General features: G+C 33.9%; 1 protein-coding gene and 1 pseudogene across 1 annotated transcript; one reads left to right on the top strand and one right to left on the bottom strand.

The window, feature by feature from the left end:
- Window positions 1-1,383: 1,383 nt before the first annotated feature.
- LOC121239019 lies at window positions 1,384-5,397 on the bottom strand (annotated as a pseudogene).
- An 11,555-nt stretch (window positions 5,398-16,952) lies between these two features.
- On the top strand, window positions 16,953-22,197 carry LOC121239018 (protein SMAX1-LIKE 6-like). Its single transcript, XM_041136132.1, has 3 exons — window positions 16,953-18,265; window positions 19,675-19,921; window positions 20,113-22,197. Exons 1-3 carry the CDS (start codon window positions 17,112-17,114, stop codon window positions 22,012-22,014), a joined length of 3,303 nt encoding a protein of 1,100 aa, XP_040992066.1. The 5' UTR covers window positions 16,953-17,111; the 3' UTR covers window positions 22,015-22,197.
- Window positions 22,198-22,508: the final 311 nt, after the last annotated feature.

Below are 22,508 nucleotides of genomic sequence, written 5' to 3'. Positions count from 1 at the left end.
CTCCATCTTATGAGCTTCACAGGATAGGCATGGCGCCGGTCGGAGCACTGCCCGCTCGTCATGCTTGTCCCTTCTCTACCTTCCTCCCAATACCTACTCACAATTATTTTTCTAAAGTTCCACGAACACATGCAGTTTTTCAGTTCATAAGAATCAGATAATACCTATGGTTGGATTATGAAATATTTCATTTCACATTGGACTGGTATTGAACAAGAAGAATTTTGAACAGGCCAGATTGGTATTCTATCGATTTTCAGCTTGCCACTTTGTAGTCCAAGAATTCATTTCGTTTGCTCAGAAGGGGCAGCTCACATGGAGCAGCGTAATTATTTCGCAAATGGAGACACAGGAGGCACTGGATTCAGTTCGAAATACTATGTACTAACTACCAAAGTTTTGAATACTCTTTCCGTGACTGTTTCGGTTAAAGCACTGAAACGAAATATTTCGATATTAGTACTATTTCGAAATAGTCTATATATAGATAAATTAATTATATATATAAATTATATTTCAAAATAACATTAATGCTCGTCTTAAAAAGTTAAAACACATATTTATAAAACTCAATAATATTTCTTAGTTCTCAATCTAACTATTAAAAAAAATAATCACTCGTCTTCATTACGAAAAGTGGAGTAGAGATTTGATTTTCAATCCTCGAGAAAATGAGATTAAAAAAAGTTAAAAAAATTAGTCCTCAGATGTGAAAATTTGAATGAAAATTATGAAAATACACTAAAAATAGAAAAATTTACTAATTTTAATAGGTACACCGAAACCAGCCGGTATACTAAAAACAAGCCGGTATTGACCGGTATGATCGGTATTTGATCTGGTACGAAACATATACCTTCCCTATACCCTTTACTACTCCGGCACGGTAACTACCAGCCATACAGCACGATATTTAAAACATTGTTAATTACACAAAACAAATAAAAGATGTGATTTATCTTAGAAGTCAGATTATTTTATGTGAAAATTGTTACACCCTTTTTTGTAAGGTTAATAAAATTGGTCTTTGCGTCAAAATCTCGTAGCATGCCATTCGAGATGCCACATCAAACTATCAACCACGAGTGGTTGATAGCAGCCACTGATGATGAACGTAGATGATAGCAAGGACCACACATATATAGGTGGTTGATAACATCCACCCCTTAAGCAACCCGCTTGGGTGGTCAACGAGGGCCGCCAACGAGGTGGCCACAAGAAGGGCCACCGCTCATGAGCGGCCCTCGTTCATTTCTAGATAATTTTTTCTTATTTAATTTCCAATATAATTTTTTCTTTATTATTATTAACTAATATTTTTCAAAAAAAAAAGTCTTTAACATTGAAATGGCCGAGCTAGTTGCGAGTGTTCTCGCAGATCACTGTTCGCTAGGAGCTTCCATTCATTCAAATCAACCAAATAAACAAACAATCAATGATGTTCGTATTATCCAGATATCTTTTTCCATCTTCTCTTTTTTCTTCCCCAATAAAGGATGTTCAATACCTCGTAATCTCGGCTCAAAGAGGGTCTGCACCATCTGCATCTGCACCTATATGGGCATCATATGATTCGTACTCGAAATCCACATCAAGACTTTCCATAGTTTGTCCAAACACAAACGATTTCGTCCCATGGTTGTGAAAGGCATTAAACCAAAAGCTCTGGCTGTTTTGATCTCCCTAGCAACCTTCCTCTGGGCCTTGGCGCTGATGCGAGTCTGCACAACGAACAAGGAAAATAAAATAAAGATGCACATGTCAACAAAAGTTCAATCAAATTTAATAGAAGGAAGCCATATGATGTTCTTAATACTTGAATTTTACCTTGCTCCTCTTAATAATAATTCCAGCCTCTGTTATGAAGTTAGCAAGGAATCTGACATTCTGCATAGAACAGACAAGGAAGACAACAAAAGATAGACTCAGCTTAATTTAACGTTAAAAATACACTGCAGTATGCACTATGGTTTGAAACAAAAACGTGCCAACCAATATTATAAAAATAACCTCATTTCAAAGGGCAATATAGAAAAACCTCAATAGCCACTCGGAGGACCCAATAAAAGGCCAAAATCTACTCTTAAACAGTATTTGGAAAAGATGAGAAAAACCATAGCATTCAAATCGAATATAACCACGCCATGATGATATTACAACCACCTCCACATAATGTTTTACTGTTCTAAAATATTGAGTTTTCCAAGAATATAGTAAATTGAACTCAGAAATCTTTTTTAGGTCAACAAAACTCACGCCAATATGTAATTGAAAAACTCGAATAAGGTATAATCCTTTTTTTTATGACAAGGAACTCTAGAGACTCTGCAAACAAAACACATCTTTTACCCTGTTAAGCCCCAGACCTATGTAGGTACGATACAAATATGATGACTTGATAATTCCAGGAAAAAGAATCTGTGGACCATCTCTTACTACCCTGTGAGGTAACAAGGGTGTTGTGGGATGAGATCTTTCAAAGGATTGATGTTGCTTGGGTTATGCCTATGAGGGTGGTGGATTTGTTGGGTTGTTGGACAAAGATGCAAGGCTGTCATCAAGTGACAGCAGTGTGGAAGATGATTCCGTTGTGCATTATGTGGTGTATTTGGACGGAAAGGAATGCACATTGCTTTGAAGATAAGGAACACACAATGGCCGAGTTGAAGAATTTTTTTCTTCACACTTTAATGTGTTGGTTTTCTACTATTGTATTGCATGGGGACAATGTTCAAGATTTCTTGTCTTTAATTTATCGCTTTTAGAATGTATTTAGGCGTTCTTATGTATATTTCTTATGTACAAGGGCTACGCCTATATTTCATTCATATATATAATATCTATCTTTTACTGATCAAAAAAATAATAATTCCAAGAAAAAAAAAAACTAAAACATGATACAATATGGAGTTATTTAAGGTTTTTCAAACACATCCAACGTGTGAAATTATATATGTAAACCCCAAACAAGCAGGTGCTTGTGATCCCTGAATTTCTAGTAGGAACTGCAAGGATATGAGTACTTTTTCTTTGATTTTTTTCAGTGTGGCTTATTTACTTTTTCTAACTAATTTCTAGGTTCATTGCACCCAATGGAAAATGAACAGTATTATTTATTTTGTGCGCTTCAATATAAAAGGGATAAGATTTTGTGAGCCTAATCAGCTTGATACCATCTAACTTTACTTCATTCTTCTTAGTGGATCCCTTTCAACATGACATAACTCCAAAACACAGATAGTATGGAATAAAAGGAAGGGTTGAGGTAATGAAGGATAGCACGAGGGAATGAACCTATCACTGATAGTTAATTAAACTCAATATAAGAAAGAGATGAGCTGCTAAGGGGGCAGCTACTACAAAATCAATAATGGAAACCCTAATAATTACAAATTCACCACTTGTGATTTGAATATTGATCAATATCAGTCAGAAGCATGGCATATAATTAGACCTAGCAATGTAAAACAAAAGTAATCCTACTTCCATGATCGCATTTGAAAGAGAGTAAATATTTTATAATGTATTTATATACACATCATAAGAGATAGAATTTATTAAACCGATAAATGCTCACCCTGAAATCAGCTTTTTTAAGAACTTCTTTTGTAGTAACTTGAAACTCGGACGTTTTGGCAGGTCTCCATACTCCCGGCTTTCTAAGATCAAGATCCTGCATAAATACACGTGGTGCTTAAATGAGACAAACTTAATGATGAATAATGGTAGAAAGACAACCAGCATAGCAACACTAACAGCATTACTTTTTTATCAGAGGTTGAATCAATCATCAGTAGAAGGATTAGGCCAAATATTGCGATACATTCTGGGAAAAGAGAATTTCATAAAAGAGAAGCAAATAAAAGGCTTTCATAAAAATTATTGTAAAATTGAGAATGAAGTTTTCATTATGTACATGCCTAAACTGAAATTAAAGATATAAACAATGTATACAATGGTCATATTTCGTAGCGCATAGGAAAGGAAATTATAGAAATAGGCAATGGATTGACACCCTTTAACATTTTTTCTTTTTTAATAGGTAAGTTCAGCAATTACAGCTTTCATTACTTGACACCCTTTAATTTATGCTGTTACTACATCAATAAATGTTTTCGGAGAAAGAACTACTATCAAAGCAAGAACCTAAATAAATAACAAGTGTCGAATAATAAACAAAACATAAGGAAGGGAAGAGGAATAACAAGTGGATTTGACGTTTTTCCCTCTCAACTAATCATCTAAAAGTTCAGAATTATCTGTTTAACTTTACAAAGAAAAGCAACATGGGATCTTGTATAACAAACATCATCCTGCGTATCAAGAATCAGCTCATATAACCATTTGATTCAATTTGTAACTCAAAGAAAAATGAGAGAAAAATATCCACACACGAACATATTTGTGTTCACAAGATTTTTGGGCAGAATAAATATATAAAACAGGTGAATAAACAGGATCGGCTCAAGAGTAAGCTTTAACATTTCCAAAACATAGTAAAACCATACGAAATAGGGCCGAATAACAGAGGGCTGAGGCTGGGTATACTAGATTACCTTGGTTTCATAAGTCATTCTCGGTTTAAAATTCATATCTGCTCTAAACTTATAATCATCTTTCTCTATTTCCTCCGTATCAAACGAAAAATATGTGGCTGCCTTCTTCAACTTCCCATCCATTCCATCAGATAATGTGTTGAAGCTCTCATCCAGGCCATCCAATGTCTGGAATTTACTTCCTTCGCTCACTCTGTAACCCGATCTGTCGCGACCCTTTCCAAGTCTATCAAGCATTTCGAAAAAGGAATTGGATTTAGCATCGCCCCCAGAAAAGTCACCGAAAATGCGCCGCTCAAACTCATCGGCCGACTCAAATGAGTTGGATTGCTTCTTATCATCAATCCCACTGCCTGTTCAAAAGGTCCAAGACAGCAAAAAAAAAATTGAGAAGCTCGGAAGGATGTACCAAGAAAAATTTGGGATCACAGAACAAAACCATTGAGGGTATAGCTCAGAAGAAAAATAAATCAGTAACAAGCCATACGCTAATAGAAATGGAAAAACTCGGAATCAGTTGTGGTACACCTCGTAAGAACATGACCCATTGAAAAAATTCGATTAATTTTCTCGCCAACACATTAATTTCATACAAATTTGCACCCAGAAAATAACGAGATACTACCTCCTGAAGTCGCATTTGTAGAGAGAGTTCGTACTGTATATGGTCGCGGAAATCGACACAATAACCCAGCTCGACAGGAATGAACAGCGAAACGAACGGCTTTCATTTCCAGATTTTGAGCCTTTCGCTCCTCTCCCTCTCTCTCTCTCTCTCTCTCTCTCCTGAAAGTTCTCAGGGTTTTGGGTTTTTCGGGGTTTTGCGTGGAGATGGGAACTGGTAGCACTCGGCAGAGGTAGTTAATTGGGCTTAAGGCGGGCCTACTCGTGTGGGTCAAGACGAGTCTTCCATAGCCCAAAATATAATTGAGTACTAAAGCTGACCCAAAAAAAATTACCACATCACTCGGTTACAAAATTTGTCCCATTGAATAATAGATTACTCACTTTACATGAAATATCTTAATTTCTTGAATCATTTTTAGAAATATTATCAAAATATTTTGAAACCCTTAATGTGCTTTACCATTTAGAATTCATTGAATCTTAGCCATGACTCTTAGAACAAATGGTTAGTATTTTGTCACATCAATATGACAACATTCATCATTTCTTCAACATAGAAAAGTGAAGTAGATAGTGAGATGCTAAAGTTTGGATTAGTAAATGTGATAAATATATGATGTGTGATATGGTTAAAGATTCTATAGGATAAAATATCATCAGAATTTAAAAAAAAAAAATCACTTAAAACATGCTACATCGGTCTGTATGGACGAAGACGGTAAAAGCTTGGGCGAAAACCCGAATTCCTCTTATTTGTATGATTTTCTAAAAGTAATTTGATTAGAAATAATGCTACATACAATTGTGGAATACGTAAGCGCCGTGCGGTCGCTTTAAAAAAGAGTGGGGTCTATTATTAAAAAAAAAAATCATGTGGATCCCGTATTTATTTTTCAAAATAATTGTACGACACTTACACACTTACGATTGCAACTACCATTTTTCAAATTGAGTTATCATTTCTCAAATTAAATAGATAGGATATGTTATTGGTTGGGAGAAGGCAAGTTGGGGAAGTAGTTTTCAGAAATAAAGTGAGTGGAAGGTTGAATATGTTCACAAAGAATCTTTCACAAATTTCATCCTCAAAAGGAATATATATATATATATATATATATATATATATATCTCGATCGGTCCCCCACATTCCGACCCATTTTCATTTTGGTGGATTTCTCTCTCACTTTTTATGTCAACATTGAAGTCCACTTTTGAAAGGGAAAATGGGGTCATATCATTATCAAGTGCCCTATCTTATCGATCAAAGTCTCTCAAAACTTTTAATGGAATAAAACCTTTAACCCCAAAAAAAGAAAAAAGATTTGCTTCTCCTTTAATGGTTAGCCCCAAAAACTTACCCCCTGTCTGGTGGAAGTCACATCCTCCTCTTCCCCCCACTCAAGCCCAATAATACATAACACTCTTTGCTTGAAGTTGACACTTTTGAATTCGAGAGTTTTTGCTCCCCACTTGTCAACGGTAACAAATTAATTCGTCTTTTTTAACCAAATATTCATCACCTAATATTATTGCTGATACACCAAATACGTCAGTCATGAATGTGGAGATCATCATAGTGTTCTATCAAGAAATAAATATATCTATTTTAGTTTTCTTTTTAAGATAAATTATTGTTCAAGTTCATAGTATTTTGATCTTTTAAAGACTGATTTCTTATGGTTTATTGGTCCTTAGGGTTGGGATTATATTTCAAATTGATATGTTCGTCACGATTGCGCTAAATTAACATTTGGAATATCTTTCGTAAGTAATTGTTAAATGGTTTGAATTGAAAAGTTTTATTGGGTTTTGAAAAATGAGTGATAAAAAGTTGAATAAAAATATTATAAAATTAAAAAATTATTTGAATATTTTTTTATTTAAAAATTGTACAAATTGTATTAATTTTTATATTTAGATAATGATTAGATAATAATTAAATAAAAAGTTGAAAACTTTGAAATTTGAAAAGTGTTGTATTTGAGTTATGTTTAGAATGAAATTATGAAAAATTTTGAAGTTTTTGAGAATTATATGTCTCTGTCCTAATTCATTGATAAAGAATAATGACATGATACATGATTGGCACACAATAAACAATTAAAAGATGACACATGGTATGTTTATACACAATCAATTTACAGAAAAATTCAAAATAAGAAAAAAAAACTCAATCAACATAAATATTAAAAGGAAAAAAATTAAATATAATTAAAATAATAGTTATTTAAAAAAAGAAATTGTAGGTGGAACCGAAAGTCATGGGACAATCAAGTTAATATTGGGATATTTTTCGTGGAATATTTAAACAAAGTAATTTAAATATATGGAAATACAATACTAGTAGTTATTAGTACTAATAATCATGAAAAATACTGTATTTCTCTTAAAAAAATAATATAATAATGATCCTAGTACTGCTCCACATCGTGTTTAAACATGATAATCCCAAGTGCTGCTCCAGCAATCAAACCATTTTATTTATGCAGAAAACCAAAAACCAGAGTCAAAAATTATTTTTGACAGTGAGATGAGATGGTTTGGATAGTAAAATGAGATAGTTTTATATAAAATTTGAATAAAATATTATTAAAAAATTATAAAAATCTTCTTGCAAGCGAATTTGCTTAACAAACTTTACATCGATGCTGATATGTAAAATATTTATTTAATCAAACGGTGCGAATTAAAGATTAAAAATATTTTTATGAGACAAATGACATTTTCTTTTCTTAAAATTTTTATTTTTTTGTTTTTTTTTAATAAAAAAAAGTTATGTAAGTGTCGGTATACAGTTTGGAGTGCCAAACGTTTGTAACTAGCAAGACTCTCTTTAATATTCTTATTGTTTTAAAATTTAAAAAAATTGAATTATATTTTATATTTTTTATGAAAATTAAAAAAAAAAATTATAATAATCAAATAAAATAAAATTAGATGAAATAATTTATCTATCGAGCCGATCTCGGTCAATTCATTTTAATAACATTAGAGCAGGCCCAGGACCTTTTTCTCGAAATTCTTTCTCCCTACAGTACGTATTTAGACAGCAAACACTGTCCCAAAGCGTGAGATGTTTGGTCTGGGCTCAAAGGAGGAGCAGGACTATAGAGTTTAGAGTACTACTACTGGGAGAGCTTCTGGGAATTCCCAGCGTATACCAATATAAGCAAAAAATAAATAAATAAATAAATATATAGACGACTTTTTGTAGAAAGGGAGATTCATGATGCGTTTCTCTCTTCCAACGTACGTGCCCATATTCATCTCCATTATTGGCTGCTTAGTTTGCAAGTTGATTCGTGTAAGTCCAAAACAAGCTGTCACGAGCAAAGAGCTTTTTGGAGAGTCTGAGTTTGACACTTTCAGGGCATTAAGAAGGTAATCTTTGTTTGAAAGCGACGGAAGATTATCTCCAACTTCCATCAATGCCCAAGCAAACTTCCAAACTTAACATTATAGGGGAGAGAGAGAGAGAGTTTTGGATGGGTGTATGGTCAACTTTTTTTTTTTTTCTTTTTATATTCACATCATCGTGACATTATTTTTGATAAATTATCATAATTAGTCTTGCATTTTTCTATTACTAATTTAAAAAAAAAATTATATAAAGAAAAGAAGATAAAACCATTACAAATAAAAAAACATAAATATTTTAGCTAGAGCGATCGTGTAAAAGTAAACTCATAAATTAACTTGATTTTATACGGTATGTTAGATTGTAAAATTATTTTTATTATAAAGTAAATTTAACGTATCATATAAAATTACGTCAGTTTGTGAATTTATTTTACAAATAATAACTAATGGTTTCGTCATGAATGTTTTAAAAGGATAATAAGTAATTGTAAAGAAAAAAAAAGAAATTGATCTACATATATACGCTATATTGGTGAAGAGTTCTTCTATTTTATAACATACCATCTATATTATTTAGATTGCATGATTTGATTTCTAAAATTTAAGTGTTAGGCTTGTAAATAATAAAAAAAAAAAATTATTGTTAAAAGGAATCAAACAACGAGATGTGACAAAAAAAAGAAAAGATATTATTCTTTTTCGTAATCTTGCCCATAAAATTACCTAGTTTTTTTATATATATTTGGAGTCAATGTTAAAGTACATATAGTATCGGTTTATTTTATAGATACGCAAATCTAATGTCATTGTTCGAAACGATATATTCGATCATTATTAATATTCCACAATATCTTTTTGATTGAGAATGCAAAGAAACAAAAGAAAATAAAATGAAATAATGAGTGTTGAAGGAATAGACAGCAAGACAGAACAAAAACGCAGGTCAAATCAAAACACCTTTTTTCTGAACGGTGTGAGAGAGAGAGAGAGAGAGAGGGAGGGAAGCCAAATTGGCTTTGAATCTTACTCTGTACGGGTGCCATTTGGTAGCTAGCCATGCCAGGTTTCGTTTGTATCCGCTTGAAAATGTTCTATCATATCTTATTTTAACTTATTTTATTATTATAATTTTTTTAAATTTTCATATAAAATATAATAAATTTTTTAAATTTTAAAATAATAATACTAAAAAATAATATTTTAATAATATTTTATTCAAATTTTATCTACAACTATCTAAATTTTATCTAAAATCATCTCATCTCTCTATCTAAACGGAACCTTAGTGTTATTTTTCACATTTAAAAAACTATAAATATATATATTAATAATTATAATAATAATATTAGACGGGCAACGGTCACAATTTTTTTTAAAAAAAAATAGTAAGTTTGTAAATTGATATATTTTTATGTGTTATGTTAGATATATTTTTCATAAAAGTAACATTATAATCTGACGTGTTACATCAAATCATATTAGTTTATAAATTTATTTTGATGAAATCACTTTGTGACTAAAATATTTTTGTAATGACGCAAGAGAGTTGGAGCAAGCCCAAATTATTATTTTTATATTAAATGGTCAATATTTTTCATTTTTTAAAGTTTGCTAGATATAGTAAATTAATTGATTAGATTTAAGGATTATGTTTAATAGGTTGTTCGGACTCTAACGTTATCCAAACTTATTATGTTTAATTTAGTGAAGATAAGGATTAAGGACCATAATTTATGGAAGTTTCTCTTAAGTTTTGTCCCTCTTTCGTGACTCATTCAGCTCTTGACAGCTTGGTCAAATCAAAAAGAAAAGGCATCAACCACATTGTCAAGTGGACCACCTTTGAGAAACTGTTTAATATGGTTCTTGCATGGCTGTTCATATCTTTTTGTTTCTCTTTTTAGTTTTTGTACTGTGATTTATTTTATTCTCTTGTCCTTTTCTCTTCAAATTCTTAATAAAAATTAAGCGAAAGTTAACCTTTTTAAAATTAGTTTTATAATTAATATTCTATTTTAAATGGAAGTAGTTTTGTAAAATTAAAATTATTTTAAAAAACTAGCACGATTACCTCATTTTAATTAGTTGTAAACAAATTATAAAATAGTTATACAATAAACTAAAGTCTATCATTAACAAAATTAAAATGTATGAAATAATGGATCCATATAACATGCATTATAATATTATAGTAATGTTATAAGACACGTGTTTTTATGGTATTTGCAACAATGGTAGTATTCACTTAAAATATATTTTTTTTCCCCTGAAAATGATGGCGCATACCAGTGATTGGATTGCTCCAAAAAACAAATTGACATTAAAATATGCTTGTGTTGAAAGTTGAGTATATTCTTTAAGCCCTAAGTCCTAAAGCAGTCGCCTATGAATTTGCTTTCATCGTTTTCCCTTTGTCGTCACCTTTGTCGTCCTCTTAGAACCGTCGTCCCCTTCCCCCTCTTCAGAATCGCCGTCCATCCCTTCCATTTTCTTAGTCGTCATCGTCACCTTCGTCAGCTGGAGTTCGCCCTAACAAGGTAAAAAGATTTCTACTATGAGCTTTCAATAAGAGCATCAATTTTTATTTTATGGTATGAGCTTGTTTGCTATAGCCTATGAGCTGATTTATGTTGCTTTAAGTTTATATTGATTTTTTTTTTCTTATTGAGAGCAAGCATTCATATCCTGTCTACTATACTCATAAATGATTTTTTTTTTCTTCCAATATGTTTTAGTTAGTCTTTCACCTGTTAGTGAACGAAGTCATTCGATCTTGGCCAACTCTATATAACAAACCTAAAATATTTTCCTTTAGCTACACCTGCCTAAAATGTTCTGAATTATTATTACTTTTTAATTTGGCCCACTTATGAATATAAATAAGCCAACATAGAAGGTCATGCTTTCTACTTTAAAGAGAAGTCCATATTTGACCAAGAAAGTAATTCCCTGTCAATAGGAATTTTTGAGAAGCTGCTAATAAAATGGTGAGTAATTATACATATAATCGTAAAATATGTAAATGTCGTATAATCACTTTAAAATATAGTAAGATCTACTATTAAAAAAATAATTTTTTATATGAATCTCATATTTTATTCACTTTTTTTAAAGTAATTACGTGATGGTTACACAATTTACGATTACAAATATATTTTTTCTAAAATGGTTAGACACATGTCCAATGGTAGTTTTGCGCCAAGGTTTTAATGCAACAGTGTTAGCATTGCCACCTACTACTCACGAAGCACGTATGTATAAAATATCATAGTAAATACAATCATAATCATTGCTTGTCAATATTTTTTTTTCATATATTATATAATCCATGAAATATGTGTTATGTTGCACCAATGTCTCTACTTGTTTCAAGGGTGTTTCTATTTTTGATATGCAATATCTTCATCGCATTTTTCATCTTGTTTGATTGATCGTTTTTCGAATATGCTCCTAAATGTTTATACGAAGAGATGATACGTCTAAAATTCTCGAACACCCCAATAAATCCAAGGCGACCTTTGTATTCTTTTCCAAATTACAATAAAGAGGTTAACACTAATTACTCTTATTTGTGTACATTTATTTTCAAACATTGTTGTATTAATTATAATTTCCCACAATGATTTGTATAAGCTGTTTGATACAGGGAAGGTCATACTACGAATATTTTTAATGGGTAGATATTGAAGTAGAAAATGAAAGAAAAAATATTTGGGAAAGAGAATGTTGCCTCCTGAATAGAGAGGAATAATTCCAAAAATAGGAGGAAGAACTCCAACTTGCAAGGGAAGAGATTCAAAAAAAGGAAGAAGGACATCCAAAATGATCGGGATGAGTTTCATGGTCAAATAAAAGATATTAGTCATGCACGCATGCTACTCTGTGTATTTGAGACTTTCAATTCTAATATCATGTTGTTGGATATGATCAAGAACAATTACAGATTAAGTAAATGTGTATCAAATTGTGTAATATTGTTGGATAGGTTGTAATAGGTTTAAACCCTTTACCAATATTGTAATATTCAAACTTAGTGGTTGTGTATGAAATTTTTAAAACTTGTGATATTTAAAATATATTATAAGTGTTGTCATGTTTTAAGATAGTTAGGATTGCTATGTTTTCAATACTCATTATATCAATGATGGTAAATTGAACATGAAGAAAATGATGGCAGCATGTACCACCAAGAGTTAGAAAATTATAATGATCAATTTAGAAAATTATAATGATCAATCTCATCTCCACCAATCTCATGAATACGACCAATCCTGTAATAATTTTAAAATATGAGGCAAATCTCATGTCCACCAAAATTTATACAAATCCATACTTATAAAATGGTTAACATATCCAACATCATCAACAATACATCGAGTTAGTAGTAGTTATGCGTAAGATACCACTAACCAAGATTGTATTAATCTTCGCCTTACAATCGGTCTTCGGTGTCGGGCGTGGTTTAGGAAGGTAGGCAATACAGTTCCTTGTCTTACCACCATGAGCAAAACCAAGTGTTACATATTTAACACTCACATCACATTCTCTTTTACTCGGGTCATTATGCCAAATCTAGTATGTTTCCCATATTTCTTATAGTAGTCAATAGGTTCTTGCTCAATTTAAAAAAACATTCCCGACGTTGGCTCTGAAATCCCATCATCATCATTTCCTGGCGTTGGCTCTTAAACTACCGTTTTGAATATCGTACCAGTGACCGTTTCTACTTGGGTCGTTATGCCAAATCCAGTATGTTTCCTATATTGCTTATAGTAGTCAATAGGTTCTTGCTCAATTTAAAAAAACATTTCTGACGTTGGCTCTGAAACCCCATCATCATCATTTCCTGGCGTTGGCTCTTAAACTAACGTTTTGAATATCGTACCCGTGACCGTTTCAAAATAATCTATATATAAGTAAATTCTATATATAAATATATATAAATTATATTTCAAAATAATAGTATATATATGAATAAATTATATATAAATTATAAATAGTCTAGTCTGAATTGGAGGGTCAAGAAATGAACTTGTAGTTTAAAGAAATGAAAAAAAAAAACTAAAGGCTAAAATATCGGCCGGTACAAGCCGAAACGACCGAAATTTTGACCGGTACGAAACTATACCCTTCTCTGTACCCACTACATCACAGAAATGAAATATTTCGACCGTACCGGCCGGTACAGTACGAAATTCAAAACCTTGTCTAAAATCCCATGATCATCATTTCCAAGAGTTGGTTCTAAAACCCCATCATCATCATTCACCGGCGTTGGCTCTAAAACCTCATTATCACCATTTACTTCATCATCATCTCTCACATTTGGGATATTGCTTTTAGGAAAAAAAAAAAAAAAACAATTGCCTAGTAGATGTGATTTCTTCTCATTTCTCCATTAAGAACAATCTTGATATATTTAAGTACAACATGAAATTAAAAAAAATTAAATAAGTACACAAGTTTGGTACTGAAAAGACAACTTTTGTTCCAAACAGAAAACCACATTTGCTTATTTTAACATCACAAAGCACAAGCTTAGGGAAGACAGGGTTTTTTAAAAATTATAGTTTGTTATTTTACAAACTTGATACTAGAATAAAATGACAATCAAGGGAATTGATACTACAAGCATATTTCAATGTATAAAATTGATACTACAAGCATATTTTTAGAGTGCATATTTTCAATAATATAGTTTTCTTGCACAAATGTATTCTTAGTAATATTGTCATTCATGTACTAAACTATTCCAACGTGAATACACATTGGAAGACTCATAATGTAGTCTTGCTTTTCTTTGCATTTCTAGGCATGTCGTATCCCTCTAATACTAGGTTTCACTTAGTTTTTCACTACCATTCTTTTTCCAATCTCTTATTGATTTTTTCCTGAATTCACGAAAAAACTGCTGAGAGTCATGCTGATGGGAACTAAGAGGTCTAGATTTTCCATCCATTGACTTGATTTTTTGACTTTCTTGGAGAGTTCTTAAATTGATTGTGAATTCAAGAGATTCTATTTTCACGAGTTCATATCACATGCACTCAATGAATTGTAGCCGTAATTATTCAATTTATAGATATCCTGATTTCATACATAAAATCTCATTTACTTTTCATTAACAAATGTGAACATAGCCACTTATAATATATTCTGAGTACAAATATAAAGTAAGCCACTTATAATATATTTTGGTTTTATACTGATTTTTAAAGATAGATAAATTCAAGTTACAAATTCTTTATTTGTGGAGGAGGCCAGTGATGGAAAGTGGAGGAGAAGAGTACTACAACTTTGTGGATGGTTGAGGATGCTAACAATGGGCAGTGAAGGAGAAGAGCATTGTGAATCCGTCAATGACAGAGAAGGCCTGCGATGGGCAGTTTGCTGCGATTCCGTCGATGGTAGAGTAAGTTGTCGATGGACAATAGAGTATGTGATTCTGTCAATGGTGGAGGAGGTTGTCAATTGGCATAGAGAGGGAAAAAAGTTCCAACCTTTGATTTTCAATAATTATGATTTTTGGGTTTAGTTTTGGAATCGGGAATAATTTAGTCAATTCAATGAAACACACGTGCGCACGTGTATAGGACTGCAAAGGAGTCCCAGAAGGGGACTGTATGTAGATGCTCTCATAGTTATTTGACCAAACAAAAAGATGTAATATTTTTTAAAAACATCTTTGACCGAATCAAGAAAAATATAGAATATCAGCTTATATGTAAATTGTGATCCAAAAATCATTTAAACAAAAGTATTATTTAAGAATTAATCAAAAAAAATATTCTATGCAATATTCTACTATTTACAAGTTTTAGATTCACATATCTATAAGCTAAAACTTACATGTATCCTCATGTTAGATCGTATTTTTGTCGATATAAGAGTAGGCTACATTAGAGTAGTAAAGTAATTTCAGCCTACTCCACTATCTAAATACAGTCTAATATCCCCATTTGCCAATGTTATTTTGGATTTTCTCGAGTTCGTAAAATGTTAAAAAATGTCGAGCAGACTTATTTAAAAATTAAAATAATTAACGAGACGTTGATTTATAATTTATTTACGTAGATGTCGGTAGAAATACTCGACTTTTAACCACTATTTTATTTTTTGTGTTGTCGGTACAAGAATTAGACATTCTTCTCCCATTAATATGAAAATAATTTTTTTCTAAAGCATTGGATCATGTGGACAAGAAGATTGCTTGCCACGAACACCAGTGTTACTAGCATTGCGCGAGGGAAGAATTTTCTCAACGACGGTGACGTTTTTGAGCTTAAGTTACCGTTTGAATAGTGAGTTAAAATAAAATAAATTAAAATTAAATTTAAAAATTAAATAAAATATTATTAAAATATTATTTTTTAATATTATTATTATTTTAAAATTTAAAAAAATTAAATTATTTATTATATTTTATGTAAAAATTTTAAAAAAATTATAATAATTAAATGAGATAAGTTGAATTGATATCAACTCTAATCTAAATTGGGCCTAAATACAATACCATTTGAGAAACAAAAGCAAACCCATAAATAAATAAATAAGTAATAATACTGCACAAGACACCAACATATGGCTTATTAAAGTGTGGACATTGATTAGTGTCTCGTTTATATGTTGAGTTGAGGTATAATAATTTTAGTTTTTTATACATAGTAATAAGTTAAGATAATAGAGTGAGTTTTATAAGACTTATTTAAGATAAATTTAGATATATTTATAATAAATTAAAAAAAATTATAAATTTTACATGTAAAAAAATATTGAATTAAAAAAAATTATAGATTTTATATATAAAAAAAATTGAATTAAAAAAATTTAATAATTTAAAAATTAAATATTTAAATATTAAACTTAACTTAAAATTATGCCGAAAGCCTTAATTATTTTCGAGGAGGAGACTAGGTAAGTTCCGTCCAAATTTCAAACCGAGCAAAATCATAATTCAAAGTTCTATATAATTAATATTAAATACAATAAAATTCATGCAAAATATCTGTGTTCAAAATTCACATGCGTATCTTTCTCAGAGGTGGACACTGATCCCGAGTACCACCAGTTTGGTTGGCCCATTTGCTTCAGTGGACACGGCATCTCTCTCTCTCGGGGGAAAAAAAGGTGTTAGCACTGTGAAAGAATGGAGCAGTGAACGTAACAAAGAAGCAGGTACATATGCCTCGGGAGATTAGAGAAGGAATGCTTGCTCGCCATGTGTTTGTTCTTCTGCCAACGAGACTGGACCCACACGCAAACAATGCAAAACCAAATCAACAACGAAAAGATGCACAACAGGAACATTAAACAACCTCTCTTTTCTCTATTTTTTTGGAAATGTTTTTGGGAGTTTTTTTGTTTTTTTATTTTTTATTTTATGCTAACTGCCTTTATCTTTGTCTTGGCCTGCCTGTATAAACTATGCCCAAAAGTTTCTGAAGTAAACCCCTCTTTGGAAATTTTTTATTAGAGCTTTGTATGCACAAATAAAACATTCATTCGTATGCTCACGCGTACATATAGATTTATAAATAGGGTGCGAAATATAGTATATGCTTGCCGGCGATGCCGACGCCGGTTAGCGCAGCCAGGCAATGCTTAACGGAGGAGGCCGCGCGTGTTCTGGATGATGCGGTGGCTGTGGCACGTCGGCGCAGCCACGCGCAGACGACGTCGCTCCACGCCATCTCGGCCTTGCTGGCCCTGCCCTCCTCGGTTCTCCGGGACGCCTGCGCACGAGCACGCAGCGGCGCGTACTCGCCACGGCTTCAGTTTCGGGCACTTGAGCTCTCCGTGGGGGTCTCCCTGGACCGCTTGCCCTCCTCTTCCAAAGCCCTCGAAGAGCCTCCTGTCTCAAACTCTCTCATGGCCGCGATCAAGCGGTCCCAGGCGAACCAGAGGCGCCACCCCGAGAGCTGTCACCTGCACCACCAAATCATTCAAGGCCAGCAGCAAACGACATCGCTTTTAAAAGTCGAGCTCAAGCACTTTATCCTCTCCATTCTCGACGACCCGATCGTTAGTCGGGTTTTAGGGGAGGCAGGTTTCCGGAGCTGCGACATAAAGATAGCAATTATCCACCCGCCGGTATCCCGGTTCTCGAGGACCCGGTTCCCGCCAGTTTTCCTCTGTAACCTGACGGATTCGGACCCGGTACAACGTAGTTTCAGCTTGGAGGTTTCTGGGGACGAGAATTCAAGAAGAATCGCTCAGGTTTTACTCAAAAAGACTGGGAAAAACCCGTTGCTAGTCGGAGCTTGCGCTATCGACGCCCTTCGGAGCTTCACCGAGTGTATAAACAAAGGTAAAGGGAGTTCTTTGCCAGCTGAGCTAGCTGGGTTGAGTGTAAGCAGCGCAGAGAATGATATTTCCGAGTTTGTTAATGGACGTGGGAGCGAGGACAAGTTGGGATTAAAGTTTAAGGAGTTGGGTAGTGCTGCTAAGCAATGCTCAGGGCCCGGAATTGTCGTCAACTTCGGCGATTTGAAGGCGTTGATCGAAGACAGTGTATCGGGTGCGGCTGTCAGCTTTGTGGTTTCGCAGTTGACGAGGTTGTTGGAGCTTCACGGTGAGAAATTGTGGCTGATGGGTGCGGCGGGGACTAACGAGACGTACTTAAAGCTTCTGGGTCGGTTTCCGAGCATACAGAAAGACTGGGATTTGCATCCCTTGCCCATCACTTCTTTGCCTTTCAATGATGGATTTTGCTCCAAGTCTAGGTGGGTAGTCATTCTTTGTTCCTCTATATTTTTTCTTTCCTCACGTGTCTGTTGTTTCGAGGATTCACGAGTTTTTAATACGAGGAAAATAATCGATTACGAGGGTTCTGCATAATTGGATGTTTGTCGTGAAAATACATTTTTTATGGAAACTTGACACTGACTACTAGTGCACGTTTTCTTTCTAACTTGCTTTTGGATTCACGAGTGGTAATTGAAATGACAGAATGGAGGCTTTCTAATGTGTCATGCAAGGAAATAAAGAGTCAAAGACGTTATGTTCTTGCTCCTTCCTTACTCTTCTGGATTGTTTTCTTTTATTGCATTTATGGTTGTTCATCTTCTTATTGCTTTTTAGATCATTATTTATATGTCTTGTAAATTATAAGGCCTAGTTTTGTACAGTGAGATGAGATGATGGGTGAATGGTAGTAAAATAATTTGGGAATAGCAGTAAAATGGTTTGAGTTGAGATGTTTTATAGAGTTTTGGAAAATTAGAAAAATAATTAAATTAAAATATTATGAAATTAAAATATTGTTAGAATATAATTTTAAATATAATTTTAATTTTGAGATTTAAAAAAGTTGATTTGTTTTTTATGTTTTGTTTAGAAGTTTAGGAAAGTTGTAATGATTAGATAAAAAAGTTGAAGATTTGAAATTGAAAAGTATTTGTGTTTGTGGTATTCGAATATTGAGATGGGGATGGGATGCTCCTCTCTCTCTCTCAAAAAAGATTTCTTCGAGCTCAAAACAATGCCTAAGACAATAAAATATATTACGTTCGTTCAAGGAAAGGGATGCCAACTACCTTTCAGTTCATCCCAACCAAACTAGTGAAGAAGAAGAAGAAGAAGATGGAAAAGCATGATCTCATGGTATGCTTTCATGAATCGTTAATTTGGATGGAATCCCTCTCTAACCGAGTATCAAATCTCAACCATACTTTGATAAGTGTTCCTGCTTGCTTCAAGATAACTGTGTTCTCCTTTTTCAGCCTCCAAAGGGGGTTTCAGTCAAATTTAATGAAAAATATCAAAATGATGCACTTGTTTTAACTACAGCCAATATGATTTTGTCATGGTATCTATTTTTTTTTTATTTTTTGGTCTTCTGCTCTAGCTAGTGTGGTTTCCAAGCCAAACAGCTAGTTGAGGTCATCTTACAATGAGTGAAAGGCGATAATAATAAAGTTTTTGTTGCTGACTCCTCTTTGTGAAGACAATATCAGTTTTACTCTACAGATTTCTAACTTTTAGGGTATATAGGGTATCTAGGTGGCTGGTGCTCCTCCAAGTCATGCATATATGTGTGTGTGTGTGTGTGTATTAGTTAATATATACTCTGGCTTCTGACTTATCTGTGCTCATTGGATCTCACAGTTTCATGCTCATAATACACTTTCAGCTTGATGGGTTCCTTTGTTCCATTTGGTGGGTTCTTCTCTACAACATCTGATTTCAGAATTCCATTAAGCCGCACAAATCAATCCTTTGCACGTTGTAAGCTATGCACTGAAAAGTATGAGCGAGAAGCTGCTCTCATTCAGAAGGGAGGATCAACTAGTTCTGTTGCTGATCAGTACTCAGAAAACCTTCCTTCTTGGTTGAGAATGGCTGAACTTGATGCAGAGAAGGTAGTAGATGTGGCAAAGGTGTGTAACTCTTTGATGTTTGATTTCTAACTCGGGTACATGCACATATGTGGTCACACATGAACACTGAAACACATGCACGCACACACAGAGTTTAGCACTTATGGTGCAACAGTTAAAATTTTAGTGTTTGCCATATTTCATTAATTACACTTAGAGAACGTGTATGTAAGAGTTTTTAATCAGTGCAGACCACAGATGATCCAGCAACATTGAATGCCAAAATTTTGCAGCTGCAAAAGAAATGGAACGATATCTGTTGGCGAATCCATCAAGTACCACCACCTAAATTAGATATTTCCCATGCCAGGTTCCAAGTCCCATCTGCTGAGGACTTCCTTTTGAATACAAATCGGAAGGAAGGAAGCAGTAAAGATTCATCTGTAATCAAAAGCCGATATGCAAACCCAAGCTCCAGTATGCCAACAGACTTCCAAAAAGTTTTCCCATTTGAACAGGACATTCAAATACCGGTGGCTTCTGCTGCTGAAAATCATAATTTTCAATCTGAGCTATTGGATAAGGTTTCAAAGAGTCAGCAAATTGAGATGAAGAGCCCCTGGTTTGCTAGGTATCCTACCCCCAATTTGAGTCTACCCCCCGACCGTGCATCATCTTCTCCTGTCACTTCTGTGACCACAGATTTGGGGCTGGGAACACTCTATGCATCAGTCAGTCAGGAGCCTGACAGTTCAAAAATATCAGGTGACAAGGAATGTCTTCAGAACCTTTCAGGTTCTGTTTCTGCTGAGGTTGATGCAGTGAGTGAAAATACTTCGCACCAAGTTGCCCGGTCCTCTTCCTGCTCTGGTCCTAATATGGGAGATCAGTCTGATTTAAGAGATTTTAAGTCACTTAGGAGATTTCTTGCAGAAAAGGTTTGCTGGCAGGATGAAGCCATATGTTCTGTCGGTAAAGCTATATCCTGTTGCCGATCTGGTAATGGAAGGCACCGTGGCTCGAGTCTCAGAGGAGATATTTGGCTTACTTTCCTTGGACCTGACAAAGTTGGAAAGAAGAGAATTGCTTCAGCACTAGCTGAGCTAATGTTTGGCACCAAGGAAAGCCTAATCTCTGTGGATTTGGGCTTCCAAGACAGGGTTTACCAATCAAACATGATATTTGAACACCATGAATTTGAATGTTCTGGTATGAACTTTAGAGGAAAGACTGTTATTGATTACATTGCTGGGGAGTTGAGAAAGAAGCCCCATTCAGTTGTCTTCCTTCAAAATGTAGATAAGGCAGATAATTTGGCCCAAAGGAGCTTGTCCCAGGCGATTAGGACGGGCAAATTTGCAGACTCCTATGGGAGAGAAATCAGCATCAACAATATGATCTTCGTGATAGCCTCAATGATCACAAAGGGAGATAGAACGTTCCTTTCAAGTAAGGAACCCAAGGAATTTCCTGAGGAAATAATACTCAAAGCCAGAAGATATCAGATGCAAATCTTGATGGAATGCATTGCTGGGGATAGCGACAGAAGCAATGGAATGAATGTGAGAGTAACTCCAAGAAAAGGAACTTTGAATCCCAAGTCTGTAAATAAAAGGAGGCTGACCGAGACCTGTGATTCTATGGTTCAGGGAGAAATATTCGAGATGCCGAAACGGCCGCACAAGTTGTCCAGATCCTATTTGGATTTGAATCAACCTGTAGACGATCTGGAGGACATCGATTATGGAGACTGTGACAGTGACTCTATCTCTGAAAACTCGGAAGCTTGGTTAGAGGAGTTGTTTGATCAAGTGGATGAAAATGTGGACTTTAAATCATTTAATTTTGATGCACTTGCTGGAAAAATAGTGAAGGATATTAGCCTAAAATTCCAGAGGAGTATTGGGACTAAGGTTGTACTGGAGATTGATTATGAGGTTATGGTGCAAATGCTTGCAGCTGCTTGGTTATCAGACAGAAATAGAGCAGTGGAGGAATGGGTTGAGCAGGTTCTCTGCAGGAGCTTGGCTGAAGCCCGGCAGAAGTACCACCTCACTGCTCAGTCTGTTCTGAAACTGGTTACTTGTGAAGGCACTTTTGTGGAAGGGCAAGCTCCTGGAGCGTGTCTTCCTGCAAGAATTAATTTGAATTAATTTTTTAGTCACCATGCTTCATGTAAGTATGTGTATACTGTAGCTCTTAGCATATAGCTTTCGGCCTTGGAAAAGCCTTTGTTTGGCTATAATCAAAATCCAAAGTAAATTTTTCAGGCAACCACTGTGCTGTACACTATCATCATATATATGCCAGCAGTAAAGGGAATGTTTCTTGTTCTACATACAATCCAATTGGTCTATATTTCTTTCTTTCCTTCTTTTTTTTTTTTTTTTTTTTTTTTTTTAAATATGAAGTCAGATTTATCAAAACAAAAACACATTTGCGAGTGATATATGATAAAGTCAAATCTCATCTATTCATATTGATGAACTGGATCGGAGTCGAGTGGCCTAAAACCCAAGCAAATAGCTGAAAGCAATGATGCCATGGCTTCTTTTGGCCCATATACGAGAAATATAAATTGAAATTGGCTGATGAGATCCTACAACATCGCCTGTGGCTATCATACAGCTATTCAGTACAGCAGCAC

Source organism: Juglans microcarpa x Juglans regia, chromosome 7D, assembly GCF_004785595.1.
Source record: "Juglans microcarpa x Juglans regia isolate MS1-56 chromosome 7D, Jm3101_v1.0, whole genome shotgun sequence".
Lineage (NCBI taxonomy): Eukaryota > Viridiplantae > Streptophyta > Magnoliopsida > Fagales > Juglandaceae > Juglans > Juglans microcarpa x Juglans regia.
The sequence above is the reverse complement of the archived record's forward strand: the minus strand, read 5'-3'. Positions and strand labels throughout refer to the sequence as shown.